The sequence below is a fragment of the Brachyistius frenatus genome, unplaced genomic scaffold (genome assembly GCF_029030835.1).
Source record: "Brachyistius frenatus isolate BFR_SWC_R1_liver_20210118 unplaced genomic scaffold, ASM2903083v1 Contig_90, whole genome shotgun sequence".
NCBI classification, from domain to species: domain Eukaryota; kingdom Metazoa; phylum Chordata; class Actinopteri; family Embiotocidae; genus Brachyistius; species Brachyistius frenatus.
In genome coordinates this window covers 436,314-452,508 of record NW_027210689.1, presented here as the reverse complement: position 1 = coordinate 452,508, position 16,195 = coordinate 436,314, and the positions used below count along the sequence as shown (strand labels likewise).

The following is a 16,195-nucleotide window of genomic DNA, read 5'->3' as shown; positions in this document are numbered from 1 at the left end:
ACACACACACACACACACACACACACACACACACACACACACACACACACACACACACACACACATATACACACTCTGCTCAGTGCGACCTGTTCGTCTCTGATATGGCTTCTCAGCTGTGGCGCTTTTACTTGTCAAGGCTTGATTGATAATACTGCTGCTGGCTTCATTTTGCTTGATGCAGGTAAATAAAATGTTGCATACAAATCTACTTTTTCTGTAATCGCTCAATTTTGCTGGTGGAACTTCAGGGTGCTTTTACTCCAACACGTCACCATCTACAGGTTTTTGAACCATATAACTTTGGTCAGTGGCGGCGAATCAGTACAACAATTTGTAATGACTGTGCTAAATCGTGCTAAATCTGAGCCTCTCAGTCTCCGTGCTGTGGAACCGTTCCGCTGTTAAGGTGCTTTGAGTTATTTTTCAGTTTCGTTTTTTCATTTTTTAAATAGCTGGTCTCATTCAACCCCTAGAAAGGTGCATAATTGAAGGTCTCAACGCAGTATCTTTACTGCTGCCTAAGGTATGCAGTAACAATGACAAAATAATCAAAAAGCAAAATCCAAATTCAATTATAAAAAAAAAATAAATAGAAACAAGGATTACAAACAAACCTGCCTACACTAGCAGTCCTGCCGGTCGTCGCCCTCTCCAACGCCCAAAAACCAGTCGTGCCCGTGAGTGCTCTGATCCCTCCACCTGGATCGATTTGTCCCCCAGCTGCTCCCAGAGGCGAAAACCCCGCTCTGTGCCCCCCGTCCTCAGCACAGCCCAGAGCCCCGTGGTGTAACTTGTTCACTTACATTAGCTGTTGAATGGAGAAGCTGAAGAAGATGGGTATGGTAATACAATGTGAAGCGTACAGACAAGAATAACATGTGAGCTAACTGCATTCTGCTCAGACAAAAAAAAAAAATCTTTGCGTATTCTTTTTTTTGTTGTTTTTTTTTGTTTTGTTTTTTTTTAAACCCCACCGTTCAGAGAAAAGGACAAAAGGAGGGGGAGGGGAGGGGAGGGGAGGGAGAAGGTTACGCGGCTACAGACTACTCCAGTGTCCAAGATAGACAGACGACAAGATACAGAGGAAGAGAAGCAAGACAGAAAATATCTTTTTTTTTTTGACTTTTTTGACTTTTTTTCAGCTTTTCTTAATTATTCAACAATAAAAAGAGGAACTAAATCACACCAATTTCCTTTAGTACTATGTATACTGCTTTAAAAAGCTCGAAGAAGAGGAAGAGAAAGATATAGAAGTATGAAGGAGGGGACTTTTTTTTTCTTTTGAGATGGGCACTCAGGATTACAAGATGGAATCTGTGAACAAAAGGCACTTTTTAGGGACAACCTTTAAAGATGCTCTGAGTCTATAACACTACATCACCAAACAAATATTTATAATCATTTACAGCGGGTAGATGGGGCGGGGGGTGGGGGGGGACTCGGGATAGTGTGTGTGTGTGTGTGTGTGTGTGTGTGTGTGTGTGTGGAGGGGGGGTGAGGGGTTCACGTTACTGAATTGATCACAGCACCCGTCTAACCAAACAGATGCGGCCAATTCCCTCTTAGGAGATCATCATTCCTGATTTTTGTTGTTTTCCTTTTAAAAAGGGAATCCGTACTTGTGCATCTCCCAGAATTGGGGAAGATCTTGTCTTTGTCCCATTTAAGGATCACTTGTTGTTGTGTTGGATACAATATGAATAAGTCTGGTGGGAAAAATGTGGCTTTTACCAGATATTTTTTGTTCTGCTGTGGCGTAAAGGTTGGGGAGGAAAAATGCCTTTTGTCACAACAACCTTTTTCATACAACGAACCCCTCCCTCCCCTCGGTAAATACAAAAAGAGAAATAGAATAATGCATGTTTTCCTAAAATTTGCTTTTATGATAACACTTAATTTTGTTTATTATTATTTATGTATAATAGAGACTGAACGTACTTTATTCTTTACGAAAGCACCAGTTTTCATAGTGATATATATTTTATGAGTTGCAAAATTGTTCCTTCAGCCCTCCCACATTTTGAAAACAAACCAATAGAAATGAATTTTTTTTTTTTTTTAATAAAAAAAGTGATAAAAGGAAGAAAAAAAAAAAAGGAAATTAAAAACAATTTCCCCAAACTTACTTACAAAGACTGGGATTTTTTTTTCTTGCCGCCCTCGTATTTAGAGTCCCGGAGCATGTGGACTTGAAAACAAAGAAAAAAAAACCTTAAGAGGGTTTTCCCTCTTTTTCGCGTGACACCCTCAAACAATCGCTAACAAACAAACACAATTCCTCTACCAAGGCATTGCACATGGCTCAATCAACATACATCATTTAGTTTCAAGAACAATACTTCCCACCAAAACAAGAAAGAAAACAACAAAACCTAATCTGCGCTTTTTTTTTTTTTTTTTTAACCTCAACTACATCAACATCACTTGTTGTCTATGTATCTATTGTTGTGTTTGCAATGGGTTTCCTTTTTCTTTATGTCATTTAATGCGAATATGGGTTTAAGAGACTGGTACTTTAGCTCAAATCAGCGGGTTTTTTTTTTTTTTTTTTAGATGCATCCTATGACTGTGCGATGTACGCCATGCTTCAAAAAATAACTAGACTGCCACAGAGCTTATCTTGCAAATAAAAAAAAGTATATATCTATAAATATATATGTGTATTATATATAAAGATGCTTGCGATTATCTAGTGAGCTGTCACCGTTTTTTTCTCCCCCCCTCCTGACATAAAATTTTCACCATTTACTATAGCTTATATGTGAGAAAAAGAACCTGAATTCATGTTTGACAAATTGCATAATGGGAATACAGAGGCACTTCCATAGATTAGAAAAGAAATCACCGTAGCCATCGTTAACGTCTTACTCAGTGGAGCTAGTTCTCTCTACGAAGCTGATGAGATGGTCGCCAGTCGGTTGGCCAACTATGTAGCGTTTCCCTGCAGTGAAGAACATGGCCAGGCAGTCCAGTTATTTTGTGAGGTTGGATGAGTGTTCTGAATTCAACTTTTAGTCGGAGATTACTGAATCAGGCTGAACGTGTGTGGGATAATTTATATAATAGTACATATAAAATGATTAAAAGCATAAAGGCCTCCTCAGATTGTCTATTTTTTAAGACTTCCCTTTGAATTCAGTCGGGCACAGGGGATTTGTTGAGTGAGTGGTCTTCAGAAGTGTGTTTTAGGAAGTGGCTGTCTGTGCTCTACAAGTGTGTTTCCATCCCAGTAATACATCCGATGATTTAAATACTCAATGGTGGACAATCTACTGTAATGTTTACAAAAAAGAGACTCACAAGGTTGGCTGGCATGATTGTATTAGTGCAGTTTTTTTGATCTATAAGGGCTCTTTCTTTCACAATAGTTAGGGGGAGTGCTGGTGTGTGTGTGTGTGTGTGTGTGTGTGTGTGTGTGTGCGTGCGTGCGTGTGTGTGTGTGTGTGTGTGTGCGCGCACGCGCGTGCGAGAGAGTGTTGGGGGATTACCATAGCAACCGAAACCCTTTACCTGATCCTGTGCACCGACACAAAACGGGCACACGTGTGATCCTCCTACTAGCTAGCCTTAGAGGCCCTCGTCCCCTCGCTCCAAAAACAGCCAGATATGTCACATATTCATTTTGCTCCGCAGTGTGGCCCCCTCTGCTCTTGGAGCAGCGGCCCGTCTGGGAGTGTAAACAACAGGGTAAACTTTAGGGAGACACAAAGAAGAGCTCCTCTCTCTTTTACTCTGGGTCCCGTCTTCAGCAACCTTCCCTCCTTGGCTCTGTTTTCTATCAATCATATATTTACCACGACCACCAGCTGTACCTGGATCTAGTAGATGCTGCTCCTCTTTTCCTTTTTAGCTTCTTTCTGACTTCTACGGCTCAGCAGGTCAGTTCCCAGAAAAATACGCTTCCTGTGATTGTCCAAACCCTGCACTGTGTTGTCCCTCCGTCGAGGCTTATCTGGCACTGAGAACCATGTCAATAGAAAACCACTTTTTGGATGAAATGCTTGTTTGTTTACGAGATGAGACGATTAATACCACTCAAATATTTGTCCATTAGTATGAAGCTACAGCTCGCAGATAGTTGGATTAGTTTAGCTTAAAGATTGGAAACCAGGAAATGGTTCCCGGCTCCGTTAAAAGGCAACAAGGGCCACATTCTGCAGCCTCTTTGTTCATTAGAGTCAGGCAGATGACACAGCCAGGTCTACACGCAGGATATTGGCAAAACATAAAACGCAGGGTCGTCCTGCAAAAATTTTAACTTTTTATGGAACACGATGTCATCCAGGAAGGTGGCCAATCAAATATGTTTGCCACCCTTGCATTATTTGGCTATAACGCAGAGCTGGTTGTAATCCGAATGCCCACTAAAGCTCAACGAGGGACCAGTTTTCAGGTCCCAAACTCTAAAATAGTGAAGTTACACCTTAGTACTTTTTTGAATGAAACAAACAATACACAACATGATTGTCATCAGCAGAGGAGTGTTACTTCCTCTGCAAACCAATGCGAAGCTAACCAGGTGATCGCTATAGCTTCACGCTTACTGTACTCACATGTGAGTGGCATCAGTCTCCTCATCTAACTCTTAGTTAAAAAAAATAAAAAAATAAAAATAAAAAAAAAGTCAAAGAAGCATATTTCCAAAAAGTCAAACTTTTCCTTGTAAGCTTTTGCCAGCATTACTTGATCTGGGTTAGCTACCCACCCTGTCTACACCGCTTCAACATACCGCATCTTACTGTGTTTCTCTTTAAGGTGCTGTCATTCAAATACAAAACAATTATAAAATAGTACAAATCCAAAAGGAATAAATTCAAATAAGAGAATACACAAGAGATAGTAAAATCATCATTCATCTACATTTACAAAGAGGGCAAATGGGGAACCGATAGCTGCTGTCTATATCTGTCAGTAATGATATACTCACACTGACATTTTCAGTGTGTGTGTGTGATGTGTGGATATCTAATCAAGGCAGAGAGAGTTCACTGGGCTGTATGAAATGAAAAGATAATAACACGACACCACCACTTAGAAGTACTACAATCTTAATGGTGAGACTGGGCAAATGTGTGTGTGTGTGTGTGTGTGTGTGTGTGTGTGTGTGTGTGTGTGTGTGTGTGTGTGTGTGTGTGTGTGTGTGTGTGTGTGTGTGTGTGTGTGTGTGTGTTTTCATACATGCTGTGGCCGTGGCACAGACTGCGTGTGTGTGCGGTGGGGGGGAGGGGGGGGGACGTGAGAATGAGCGGAGGCCAATGATTGGTCGAACTGAACGATGGGGGTCGAGGACACGAGAAGGCTTCCTGTACCTTGATTTGTTTCCTCTTTAAAACTTTGATAGGCAAGTCTGGTTTACCTCCCATGCCTTGTAGGTAAATAGTGCACATCGTTAAGATTAGTGTTAACTGATTCAGCTTGTAGTGCAACCCTTAGGATATGTTTTGGCATGGTCTCTCTCTAGTTAGTAGTAGGGTGAAAGGGGGAGTCAATGGTCATTCAGAGGGATAGAAACATTGGTAAATTGGAATTTCTTTTTTTAGGTGATGACTGCAGCTTTCACGGGAAACCTAATTATTTAATCAGGCTGTGGATTCATTTTGGGTGAAGCTTTTTGTAGCTCGAATCTGCATTTGCTGGAAAGTTGATTTTCTTAGCCATTCGTTACACAATCCTTATGAAGTAGGAGAAGTCGACTGCTTTTCTGTCCTCAGGTTCCTCCTGCGTTGCTGCTGTGCTGGTTTGGTGTTTTGAGGAGAAGATGCCTGCTCGCTGCTGTCCCCTCTACTCCCTTCTCTCATCCTGGCATCCTCTTGTTCGTCCATTCATCTTTCCATCTATCCATCTTTGCTTGAAACCGGTCCTCCCTCTGACTGCGTAAATAAGTCCAGAGTTCCACTAAAAGCGTCATGCTGCTGTTGCTTGGTTATATTTCGTATCAGGTGAGATGTACTGTCAGGGCCAGTCGGTGGGTTGGTTGGTGGACAATTCATTATCCCGCGGGCTGTTTCTCTGTTTTTTTTTTTCTGTTTTTCTATTTCCGATTGTAAAGAAAGAATTCTAGTTGCTGGTTTGCACACAGATCTTGTCAGAGGAACCAAGACTGAAAAAGAAAAAAAGAGGTGAAAAGGGGATGAGATCGGAACAGAATTAAACAGTCAACTTTCAACTTGGTGACTTTAAAGACCACCTTCATGACCCACATGTTACTCAAAGTTTGGATGCACATGAAACTCTTGTGGCCACTGTGTTAGAAACATCTGGTTCTTTCATAAAATGTCAGGGGTCATAAAATATTAATGGAGAAGTTAACCTGACCCTCAAGGGGCACTTCTGTAACTTTGTTTACAGCTGCAATAACAAAGCGATTTAAACTTTGTTCAACTTTGACAGTTCTGAGTTGCTCCCAGACCAGCTTCTAGCAACTGTGGCCAAAGACCCACAATACCAAACGGACTGGAGGAACACAATCTCTCAGAAACTACGTTTAAACATACACACAAGCAGCTCTGTAAGGCTGTACTTTAAGTCAATTCCAACATGTTTACTGGGAAATTTCTCAGTTTGAATAGACCACCAAATTCGGAGGGTGTGTGTGTGTTGGATGATTAGTGCGTATGAGGTATGTCGCATGATGCAGAACGGAGCAGCTCAAGTTGACTGCCTGAACTAATTCGCAGGCATCGCCCCTTTATCAGAAGTCAAATATTCAACTCCTGGTGGTGTTCGAGAGGAAGAATTCATCCTTTCACCTCCATCATCTATCAGAGATGAATTATGAATGTCTGTCTGTCTGTCTGTCTGTCTGTCTGTCTGTGGTAATCTATTACACAGATACAGTGATACTTCGGTCTGGACCAGGTGACCTACTGACCCTGCTATCGGCACACTGCTAGGATGGCTTGAAATATGCATGTGGCAAAGAGGACATCTCTATGACAGATGTCTCTGTACTGTAAACTGTCTCTGGACATGTTTCTGAACACTCTGTTCACTTTTGGCCTCTAGAGGTTCCTCCAGCTCTTAAACACAGTGAGTGACAGAACAATCATCCGGGCCACCAGCCCAGCTATTACCATCAAGTCTGTCCATCTCTGAGAGAAGTACAGTACGTCTTGAATTTGGCCAAACAGTGAATGGCTCCTAATGGCCAGGCAGCAGCAGGGGGATAGCAGTCTGGCGCTCCTTGTCTCTTGCGCCATCTTCACGTCGGGTTTGTCCGACTCAGCGTGAGCAGGGAGCAGAAATGGGTCAGCGCCGCTGTTTTTGGCTGCCCTGCTTGGCCTGCAGGATCTGGCACCATCGGCTGGTGCGCCAACATTCTAGAAGTCAAACCTTGGAAACTACTCGGAGCCTCCAGGGAAGCAGCCTTTTGTTTTGTTTGACTCTAACAGGTCGCATGAATACCCCCCACCCTCCTGCCTCCTGCCCTTCTCAGCTACCCTTCTCCCTTGGGCACTGTCCCAGCAGGCCTTGGGCATTGTAACTTGTCCCTTACTCTGCCTCTCTCTCCTTCTGTGTATGCTCTTACAAACAAGCACAATCCATCTATCTCCCGTGAACACTCCCACTAAATCCTTGGCAGCAGACAGTGACCACCCTCTTTTCTTTCCTGCCCCCCTCTCGAGCAAGCCCTTCTCAAATTCAAGATCAACTGGCTATGACATCATGTCTGGTTGCCGGGGGTAACGAGACGGCAGGGACGTGACTTCTATAAGGGCCGAAACTCTGTTGCTCTGCTCCCCTCTTTCCCTCTCTTCCCCTGCCCTGTTGGTATCTTGTTTTCTCTTGGCAGCAGCACCCAACATTGGCCACTAGAGGGCGGAAGAAGCCCACAGCTACCAGAGTGAGCGTTCCTGCAGTCACCACATACACACTTTTGACAAGGTCTTTGTCTTGTGAGCGATCTTTTAGTTTTTCAGTGGATTATTAATCTCTCTGTCTCATTGCAGAGACACATGTACACAGTTGATGCTGTGCGTTTTGGCTCTGGCACTTTTGTCTCACTCAGTACAGAACAGAGCTTTGTGGGAAAATACGCTTTCACGGCCAAAAGTATGTGGTTACCTCTGTCCTTATACTTGTGTTTACTTTTGTCCAGGGGCTGTTTTTTTATGGTTTGGGTTTGTCCCCTTGCTTCCAATGAAAGTAAATCCATAAAATATTATTTCAGACAACAACAACAACAACAACTGTGTGGCAAAGATTGTGATCATAAATAAATGGTTTAAAAGTGAAAGAACTTAAATTGGGATGGAGGGGAACCCCGGCAGCGAGTCAGCCTTTATTGGCTAAAAACTCACTATAATGGGCTCGTGGCTGAAGAGTTGAGGCTGTTACAGCAGCAGATTAATGCCCATGGTTTTTAGAATTTCTTTACAATCTAATACAGTATGTATGCCATGTTAGTGTGACCACATACCTTTGGCCTTCTTGGAAATAAGAAATAACTCAGATAAGGCAAGTTATTGAAGTAAACAAAAAGGAATGGGAAGAAAAACTGACTGTGAAAAGTCGCTGAGCAAAAAGGAGATAAAGAAAATGAGGCGTGAGAGAACAGAGTGGATTATAACGAGCAGAGAGGCAGAAATGGAAAGGGAGAAAAAGTGAGAGAATGGAGGGCTGAGAAACAAGGGAGGGGATCAGCACAGCAGTTTCAGATGGTTTCCATGTGTGGAGGAGCAGAGCTGAGCTGGCTCCAGGTGGGTGTGGTTGGACACTAATGAGAAAAGTACTGGTGGTAATGGAGGAGGCACATGAACGAGGCTCAGTGTGGGGAAGGGAAGGAAGGAAGAAGGTGAAAGAGGGAGAAAGTCAAAGTCAAAGGCCGAGAAAATGAATACGAGGGAGGAGAGCGGAGCACGACGAAGCTAAAAAGAGGGAAAATGGGAAGTAGAAAAGGCGGTAAGAACGGAGAAAGGAAAGGTAGCAAGGAGAAGGAGAGAAAAAGGCAGCGAGGGAAGAAGGCCTGCTGCCTGAAGGGTACGCTCCATATGTGCCAAATAAACAGTTGAGCACATATGGTTAACCACACACGTACAGTAAAATAACGATGTACAAATGCACACATTGATGGTGCTGTGGGATGGTGTGAGAGGAGAGACGGAGGAGACCCAGAAGCAGATTTCAGGGAGTGAGGGAATAAGAAATATTTTGGCGTGCATCCACACAGTTAATACGTTCCTTGAGTTTGACCAGTAATCGCAGTCAAAACAGACGAGTCGCCTGCTTACTTTTACGACACAGTGAGACAGACTGTCGGTGTGTCCCCGACCTCCTACCTGTGTCTGCTGCGGGATGTTCAGAAAGTTGTTGTCCCGTGATCCGATGCCGACAAACCTGTTGGGAGCTGTGGCGCCTGGCGTGGAGTATGCTACAGAAACAGAAGAAGAACAACAGAGGACGTCAGCGCACACTAGAATAACCCGCGCTGCAACCTCCTGCAGAATCTCAGAGGAGTAGTTCGACAATTTGAAAAAAACTTGTTCACTTATTGAATGAAAGCTAGATGAATAGACAGTCTAAAGTCTGTACACTGGATACGACTCTGGTGCCAGCAGCCTGTTAGCTTAGCTTAGCATAAAGACCAAGACAGAAAGCCTGGCCCTGTCCAAACTTATCAAAGTCTGTCAACCAGCACTTCCAAATCTCACTTAAATTCGAATTAAATTTGCTTTATCTTAACAAAAACTGAAGTGAAAAACATTAAGGCTTCTGGAAGTGTTTGCACCCTGCCAAGAATTCTCAGGAACCCGCCGCACAGTTTTTCTTTTTTAGCTCCACTAAAACAAACAAAATTAATAAATCAGGTTAGCTGTTTCCTCGTTTCAAGTCTTTGGCTCAAGCTCCATATTTCTCGTGCAGACATGAGAGTGGTACTGATCTTCTCTTAAAACTTTCAAAATTCCTGAAAGCAAATACGTGTATTTCCCAAACTGTCATGGCTCATACTTTAACATGAAATATCATCCAGTAAACCAAATGGATCATTGCTGTTAGACGAATAAATATACCCAAAAAATATACCAAAAAAAGTCAGATACATGCATTTACTTATTCAGAAAGTACCAGTATATATCATTGAGGTCATTAAAACCCCATGGAAAAGTTCGCCAAAATCTGCTATGCAAACTCAGATCTCCCTGAGTGATTAAATTCAGTTGATAAACTCAGGATCCTGACACTGAGGATCAGTCAGGGACATTTAAAACCCACTGGCATCAACGTCTCTGACAAATTTAGGGCAGTTTGAGGAACCCTACGGACTCCAGAATTTGAATCTCACTGAGGGATTCGGGGAAGCAGTGTGCAGACTTGTGCATGTGTGAGGCATTTTGTGTGGAGGAGAAGAGGGAAGAGCAAGAAGGAGAGAGACAGGAAAGAAGATACAGTACATCCATGTGTTTCTAAGGATTGGAATAACATACATAAGACATAGAAGACTTTGAGACGCTGACTGGGGGGTAGAACAAAGACACTAAATTTGAAGGAGAGCTAAAAAAACAAACAAACAAACAAACAAAAAAAAAGTGCTCCATCCAGTGCCCCTCCTATCACATCTGAGGAAATACGACTGATATCGCTTCTTTACCTTGAATTCACACCCTGTTTGCTCTAAAAAAAAAATCACCAAGCAAAAAAAAAAATCCCACTAAAAATCTCACATCAGCTAAACCCAAAAAACGTTGGGGTAAAATTGTTCCACCAGTGTCCCAATTTCTACCGGAATGTTTGTGGAGTCCATATAAATTAACTGCCCTAAATTTGTGCCCTTTGCAAGTAAGACTGAATTAATAATCAAACTTTTTCTTAGAAGGTTTGCTGATGAGTCCAGCAGGGGAGGAAAGGAGGATTGAGAAGGAGAAGAGCTGGTGATGCAGCTTCCACACCAGACCAACGCAGAATGGGCTCGACATGTAGAGGAACTCACGGGGGCCAAATACAGAACCCTGATGAGTGCCACAGACGTCCATAATGACAGACAGCTCTCACCAAACCTCTGGTGGCCTTGATCTACTTTAACGCGCTCCACAGTTTGTTCTGTGCAGGCTTCTGCAGCCTTCCAAGGGTTGAGGGACGTGAAATGCTGGATACACAATGATGACACGAAGTTGGAGGAAGAACAATGTCATGGGTCTTTTCACTGGAGAGGGTTGGGGTTTTCTGATTGTTTTTTTGTTTTTTTTTGGTGTTTGGTTTGGTTTTGAAAACGGTCTCTGCGGGGTCACTTACACGGAGATGCGGGCGAGGAGAGTCCGCCGTCAGGGGGCGTGCTGTTGGGTTTAGAGTCGGGCATGGGGAGGGGCACTGGGCGGGCCACTGGGGGAGGTGGAGGCAGCAAGAAGGAGCCTGGCATTTTGCTCTGGCCGCTCCCGTTTGGCTGCAGACAACACAAACAGGGTCAGGAGGGCGACATGCGACAATCCGCAGACACGGAATGAAAACAGGACGCAGCTCGGGAGGCCAGGTCCAAAAAAATATCCATGACGGAGGGAAGAGGGGGAGCGATGGTGGAAGGAGGAGGAGGGGGTGGGAAACAACAACCAAAGGAATGATGTATGTGGACGGCATCTTTCATGGAGGTGTGAAAAATAATAGTCACCACAGGGTTTGATAGGAGTGGGAGCTGGAGCTGGAGGTGAGAGGTTCCACTGGGTGGTCCGTGTCGGGTGGAGAAAGTGTGGAAGAAGGAAGTGAGCAAATTATTTGACTGGGTTCGTCCAGAAGATGGCAAGAAATCAAAACCATGGGAGAATAGTCTTCTACACAAGCACAACACCACCAACGATACCATCACCAAACAACCAAACTCCAACTAAAATCGGAACAGCTAGAGATGAGAACAGAAACACGATGACACAACACAGGACGGGTATGCTGGACTGAAGTGTGCCATGACTGATTCACTCTTGTGCTGATGGTTGTAACTTCTAAGGGGTTGGGTGGAGCAAAATAAAAATAAAAAGAGGAGGTGGGGAACGTCGGGGGTCTGAAATAGGAAACGGCAAAATGACATCGACAAGACAATACAAAGATTTGTAGATAAACAAATGTCTGGTGTGTTGCAGTAGTGTCGCTCTGGGTGTATTTCTCTGTAATGTGGGTGGACACAGCTTTTAGCATGCACTGTTCACTCAAACTAATCACATATAGTATCATATATATGTATCATGATTTCAGATTTGTACAGTGAGGTGGGTTTTGTTGCGGATTTTTGTGGAATGCAGAAGAAAAAAGAAGACATGACAATTTAATACATAACTGAAATTTAACCTCAGCTTAAATAGCTAATATTGAAATTGAAATGCTGCAACAACAACAAAATTGTCTATACCCATATGGTTGAGTATGTGTAGGTGTTCATAAATTAAGCCAAAAAATGAGCGTGATCATTATTCACACGTCTCTCCAAGTTGCTCAATTTCTAATCTAAAATGAAAAAGATATAAGGGTTTGTAAATTAGATTAGGTCAAGTTTAGGCACCATACATTACATTACATTACATTTCATTTAGCTGACGCTTTTATCCAAAGCGACATACTATAAGTGCATAATTCAACCATAATTCAAGACAAAAGTTTAAGCATGAATGTAATAATTTTGAGTATCCAAGGATGTCTTATCAGGTTATATTCTGTCAGTCAATGAGACCCACGAAGACAAAAAACCCACTGGACTGGAAAGCTTTTCTGATTTTCTGAGATTTCCTCAATTTGTAAACCACAAACCACATTTTTAATGTGTTGATTGGAAAAACAGATAGATGTTATTTGTAGAACAAATCTTAAATTGCTATACATTTTACGTTACGTAACATTAAGTCTTCAATAGTGGAAAAATGTCACAATTAGGCATTCAGTTACTTGTAAAAATTATTATTATTTTAAAGAATAATTATTATCATGGTCAATTCTTTACTTCCATAATCACAGTTTTCCACTAACATACTTTGTGTTTCTACTTTCTAAATGCAGTCTCTTAGAATTGCTTGTTCATACAGTACTCCCCGACACTAGTGTGTGTTGCACATCTGCATGTGTCTGTATCAAGAGGTGAGCCTTACCTGTCCCCCGGCCTGCCCCGAGCCATCAGCACAGACAAACTGCACAAATTCCTTCAGGGGATCCTGTCCAGGATGGTGGTGGTAGCGGATGGTTGGGTGGGTGAAGTAGGGGCTCGACTGCTGGATGATGGAGGGAGACGGGAAGTGCAGGGCCGAGGCTGTAGCACGGGGACTCCCTGCAAACACAGATGCTTGTATCAGAGGAACACAAGTAGAGAAAGACAGAGAGCGCGAGAGATGGACATAAAACCTCTGGATCTCTTTACGATCTTTAGATGGGAGAGATGTATTAAGCCACGGATGAATGACAGCAAGAACCCCATCACAACTGGAAGACATAAAGTTTTAATTTGGCTTTTAAAATGAAACAAATGTTGTTGTTCCCGAGAAAAGCTCATTTCACGTTAATAGCTATTATGGGCATTGCTCATGTTTTATGATCACTCCATTAAACCTATACAGCTTTATGGAGGAGATTTACACACATTGTATTCATATGTGAACACTCAGAGACACTCCATAACAAGTCAACACAATTCTGAGTGCACACACACACACCTGAATGTGCACAAATTCAGTCGATACGAGCTCTAGATTTTGAAATCAGATCCCAAAAAGCTCATGAAGAGCGAAAGCACAAAGAGATCGTTGAGTACTGTCTTAAATTAGCCGGTCTTAATGCCTGCACGCCTGTGTGCTGTTTTGAGGGTGTGAATCATTGGCGTTGATGCAATTTGGCATTCACATGGTAAAGCCGTTTTTTCTTTTTCTTTTATCTGACACATTTTGTTTCGATGACAGAACTAATCTGTACGAACACTTTAAATCAGAGTTGCTGTTTTTCTGTTAAATGGCTTTTTATCTGCAAATATACATGTGCGTGCATGACAGGTGTGGAGATGCAAAATATATCAGCCTGCTGCGGCTAATAAGCTTATATTGAAAAAAAATTAAAAAAAATCTGTTTTTGCTTTACAAGAGAGGAAAAGAGGGAAAGTCGCACCAAACTGAGCTGAATATATGTGTGAGGTGTGAGAGGGGAGCAGTTGGTTGAGCCCTACCACACCAAACACAAAGCCCTCTCTGTCAGACCTATATCCATTACTAAATCTCCTTGATTTGTATTAGAAGGCTGTTCTCCTCTGAGCCCTGCCAGTCTGACACCCACCCCGTCCCGTCCAGACTCCCCAGCTGCCCATGTCGGGCTGCCAACACGCTTCGGTGCCTGCATCTTATACATTATGTGTGAGTGTACTTCACGAGGGTGCCAAACCCGCTGCATTACCCCCCAGACTGGGGCCTACGCCTCTGAGCCCAACAGCACCTCGCTCCCATGCCAGGCTGCCTGCTCCCAAGTGAAGCCGTCTCCCTGCTCCTATAGTCCCATACTAATCTCATTAGGGACTGGGTGAAGGCCAAACGCAGGGAGTATGGGGATGGGTTGGGGTGGGGTGGGCTGGGGATGGTGGGAGGGAGTCCGAATCAGAGGGGAATCCCTGCAACCCTCCTCCCTCTCATCTCCCTCTACCACCAGGGATTCCCATCCTTTTTTTTTTTTTTTTCTCGTCACATGTCCCTCCACAGGCCGGTCGGAAGAGCCCAGGTACCCCGACATGTTTAAATGTATTTTAAATTTAATATGAGTAATTTCTCATACAGTTAAAGTGTCAATGTTAAGGTCTGTTTTGTGCTAATAAATAGGACAGAAACTGGATGGTCAAACCTTTCATCCATTACTTTTAGCTACCAATAGTAACATGAATCCATTTGATTAAGCTAACCATTTTAACCAGATATCAATTACGTGTAGCTTTTTCACCATTTAGTTGTTATTTTTACCATTCAAACTCATTTTCTTTACTTCCAGCCATTTCCACCAACTTTTCACTATTATTTTCCTCATTTTATCCTTTCATTCAATTTAATCAAACTGTTTGTACTTTATTTCAGTCATGAATTCCTACATTTCCTTAAATATTCAAACTGCTTAATGACTACTTTTAGACAATTTTATTATTATAAAAACTTTTAGAGAAGTATGCTTCGGTCAGTGGTGAAATATTTTAGCCATAAAAAAGGAGTCACATTCCCAAGTGAAGAACCAGAGGCAGGATGGCTGAGTGTGGCTGGAGGGATAACCTCTATCAAAACCACACACACACTCAACAACAATGCTGATGATGTGGTGAGCATTTTCACACTCACGTGGGAAGAGTCCCAGTGTGCATGCTGGGAGAGTATGTGTAAAAAGAAACAAATCACAACTATACAACAACTGCTCGCCACAACACGGATGGGATACTCTGTACATGTGTGCATGTTGGTGTCAACATGTACAGTATACTGTGTGTATGTGTGTGTATGTTAGTTTGTGTGTGTGTGTGTGTGTGTGTGTGTGTGTGTGTGTGTGTGCGTGCGTGCGTGCGTGCGTGTGTGTGTGGAGACTGGATTTGTTGTAGCTACACCTCAAGAGGCACGGGGTCTGTCTACAACCACAGAGGAGGTTTAATGACTCAGCGGTCAACCTCATCGCCTCACATCTGCTCGGTGGCTTCAACATGCTTTGATGTAGCTACAGAACGACAGCACTCGGGTAATTACCTCCAGCGAGATCCTTCACTGGCTGAATTCACAAATGTGGACTTTCCAAAAGGGAGAGAAAGTCTCTTACTCAACACCGTGGTGATACAATTAGGAGAGTGATGATTCATACTTGGAGCCCCTTTGGCTGTGATTGATATCTGAGATGCTTTTTTTTGTTTGTTTGAGCCTTGTGGAGAATCAGCTGGTACACACAGCAGCCCTGGCAGTGTGAATAAAGACGTGCTCAATCTGGAGTTCCCACACTATAAAGAAAACCGAGTCAACATGAATGTTGAAAGACCTATAAATGACAGGAAAGAATATTAAAAAAACAGTAAGGTGTAAAGACCCACGACTGGATCAACCTACTTGGGCGTCATTTGGCAAAAATATTTCGCCGTGGAGCCGTTCCTTCATACTCTGTCATGTTGACAGTTTTTCTCTTCTGGAAAATTACAAGGTCCTCAGTTTGCTCGGTGGTGATCTGATTAAACTCAAATCAATTTCAGTATTGTTATCACAACGTATCAGTATCACCTTACCACTAG

At 42.9% G+C, this 16,195-nt stretch overlaps 1 protein-coding gene across 15 annotated transcripts in view; it reads right to left on the bottom strand.

The window, feature by feature from the left end:
- The window catches only part of nfixb (nuclear factor I/Xb), a 142,144-nt gene that overhangs the window by 463 nt on the left and 125,486 nt on the right, over positions 1-16,195 (bottom strand). For 12 of the 15 annotated variants that reach the window (XM_069710134.1, XM_069710130.1, XM_069710132.1 and 9 more), the window contains 4 exons: positions 13,065-13,240; positions 11,233-11,380; positions 9,282-9,373; positions 29-6,103 (listed from right to left, as the gene is read on the bottom strand). In XM_069710134.1, coding sequence (XP_069566235.1) covers positions 6,089-6,103; positions 9,282-9,373; positions 11,233-11,380; positions 13,065-13,240 — 431 coding nt within the window. In that variant the 3' untranslated portion in view covers positions 29-6,088. The remainder of the gene's footprint in view (positions 1-28; positions 6,104-9,281; positions 9,374-11,232; positions 11,381-13,064; positions 13,241-16,195) is intronic. The other 3 variants (XM_069710145.1, XM_069710140.1, XM_069710143.1) reach the window with 1 other exon arrangement.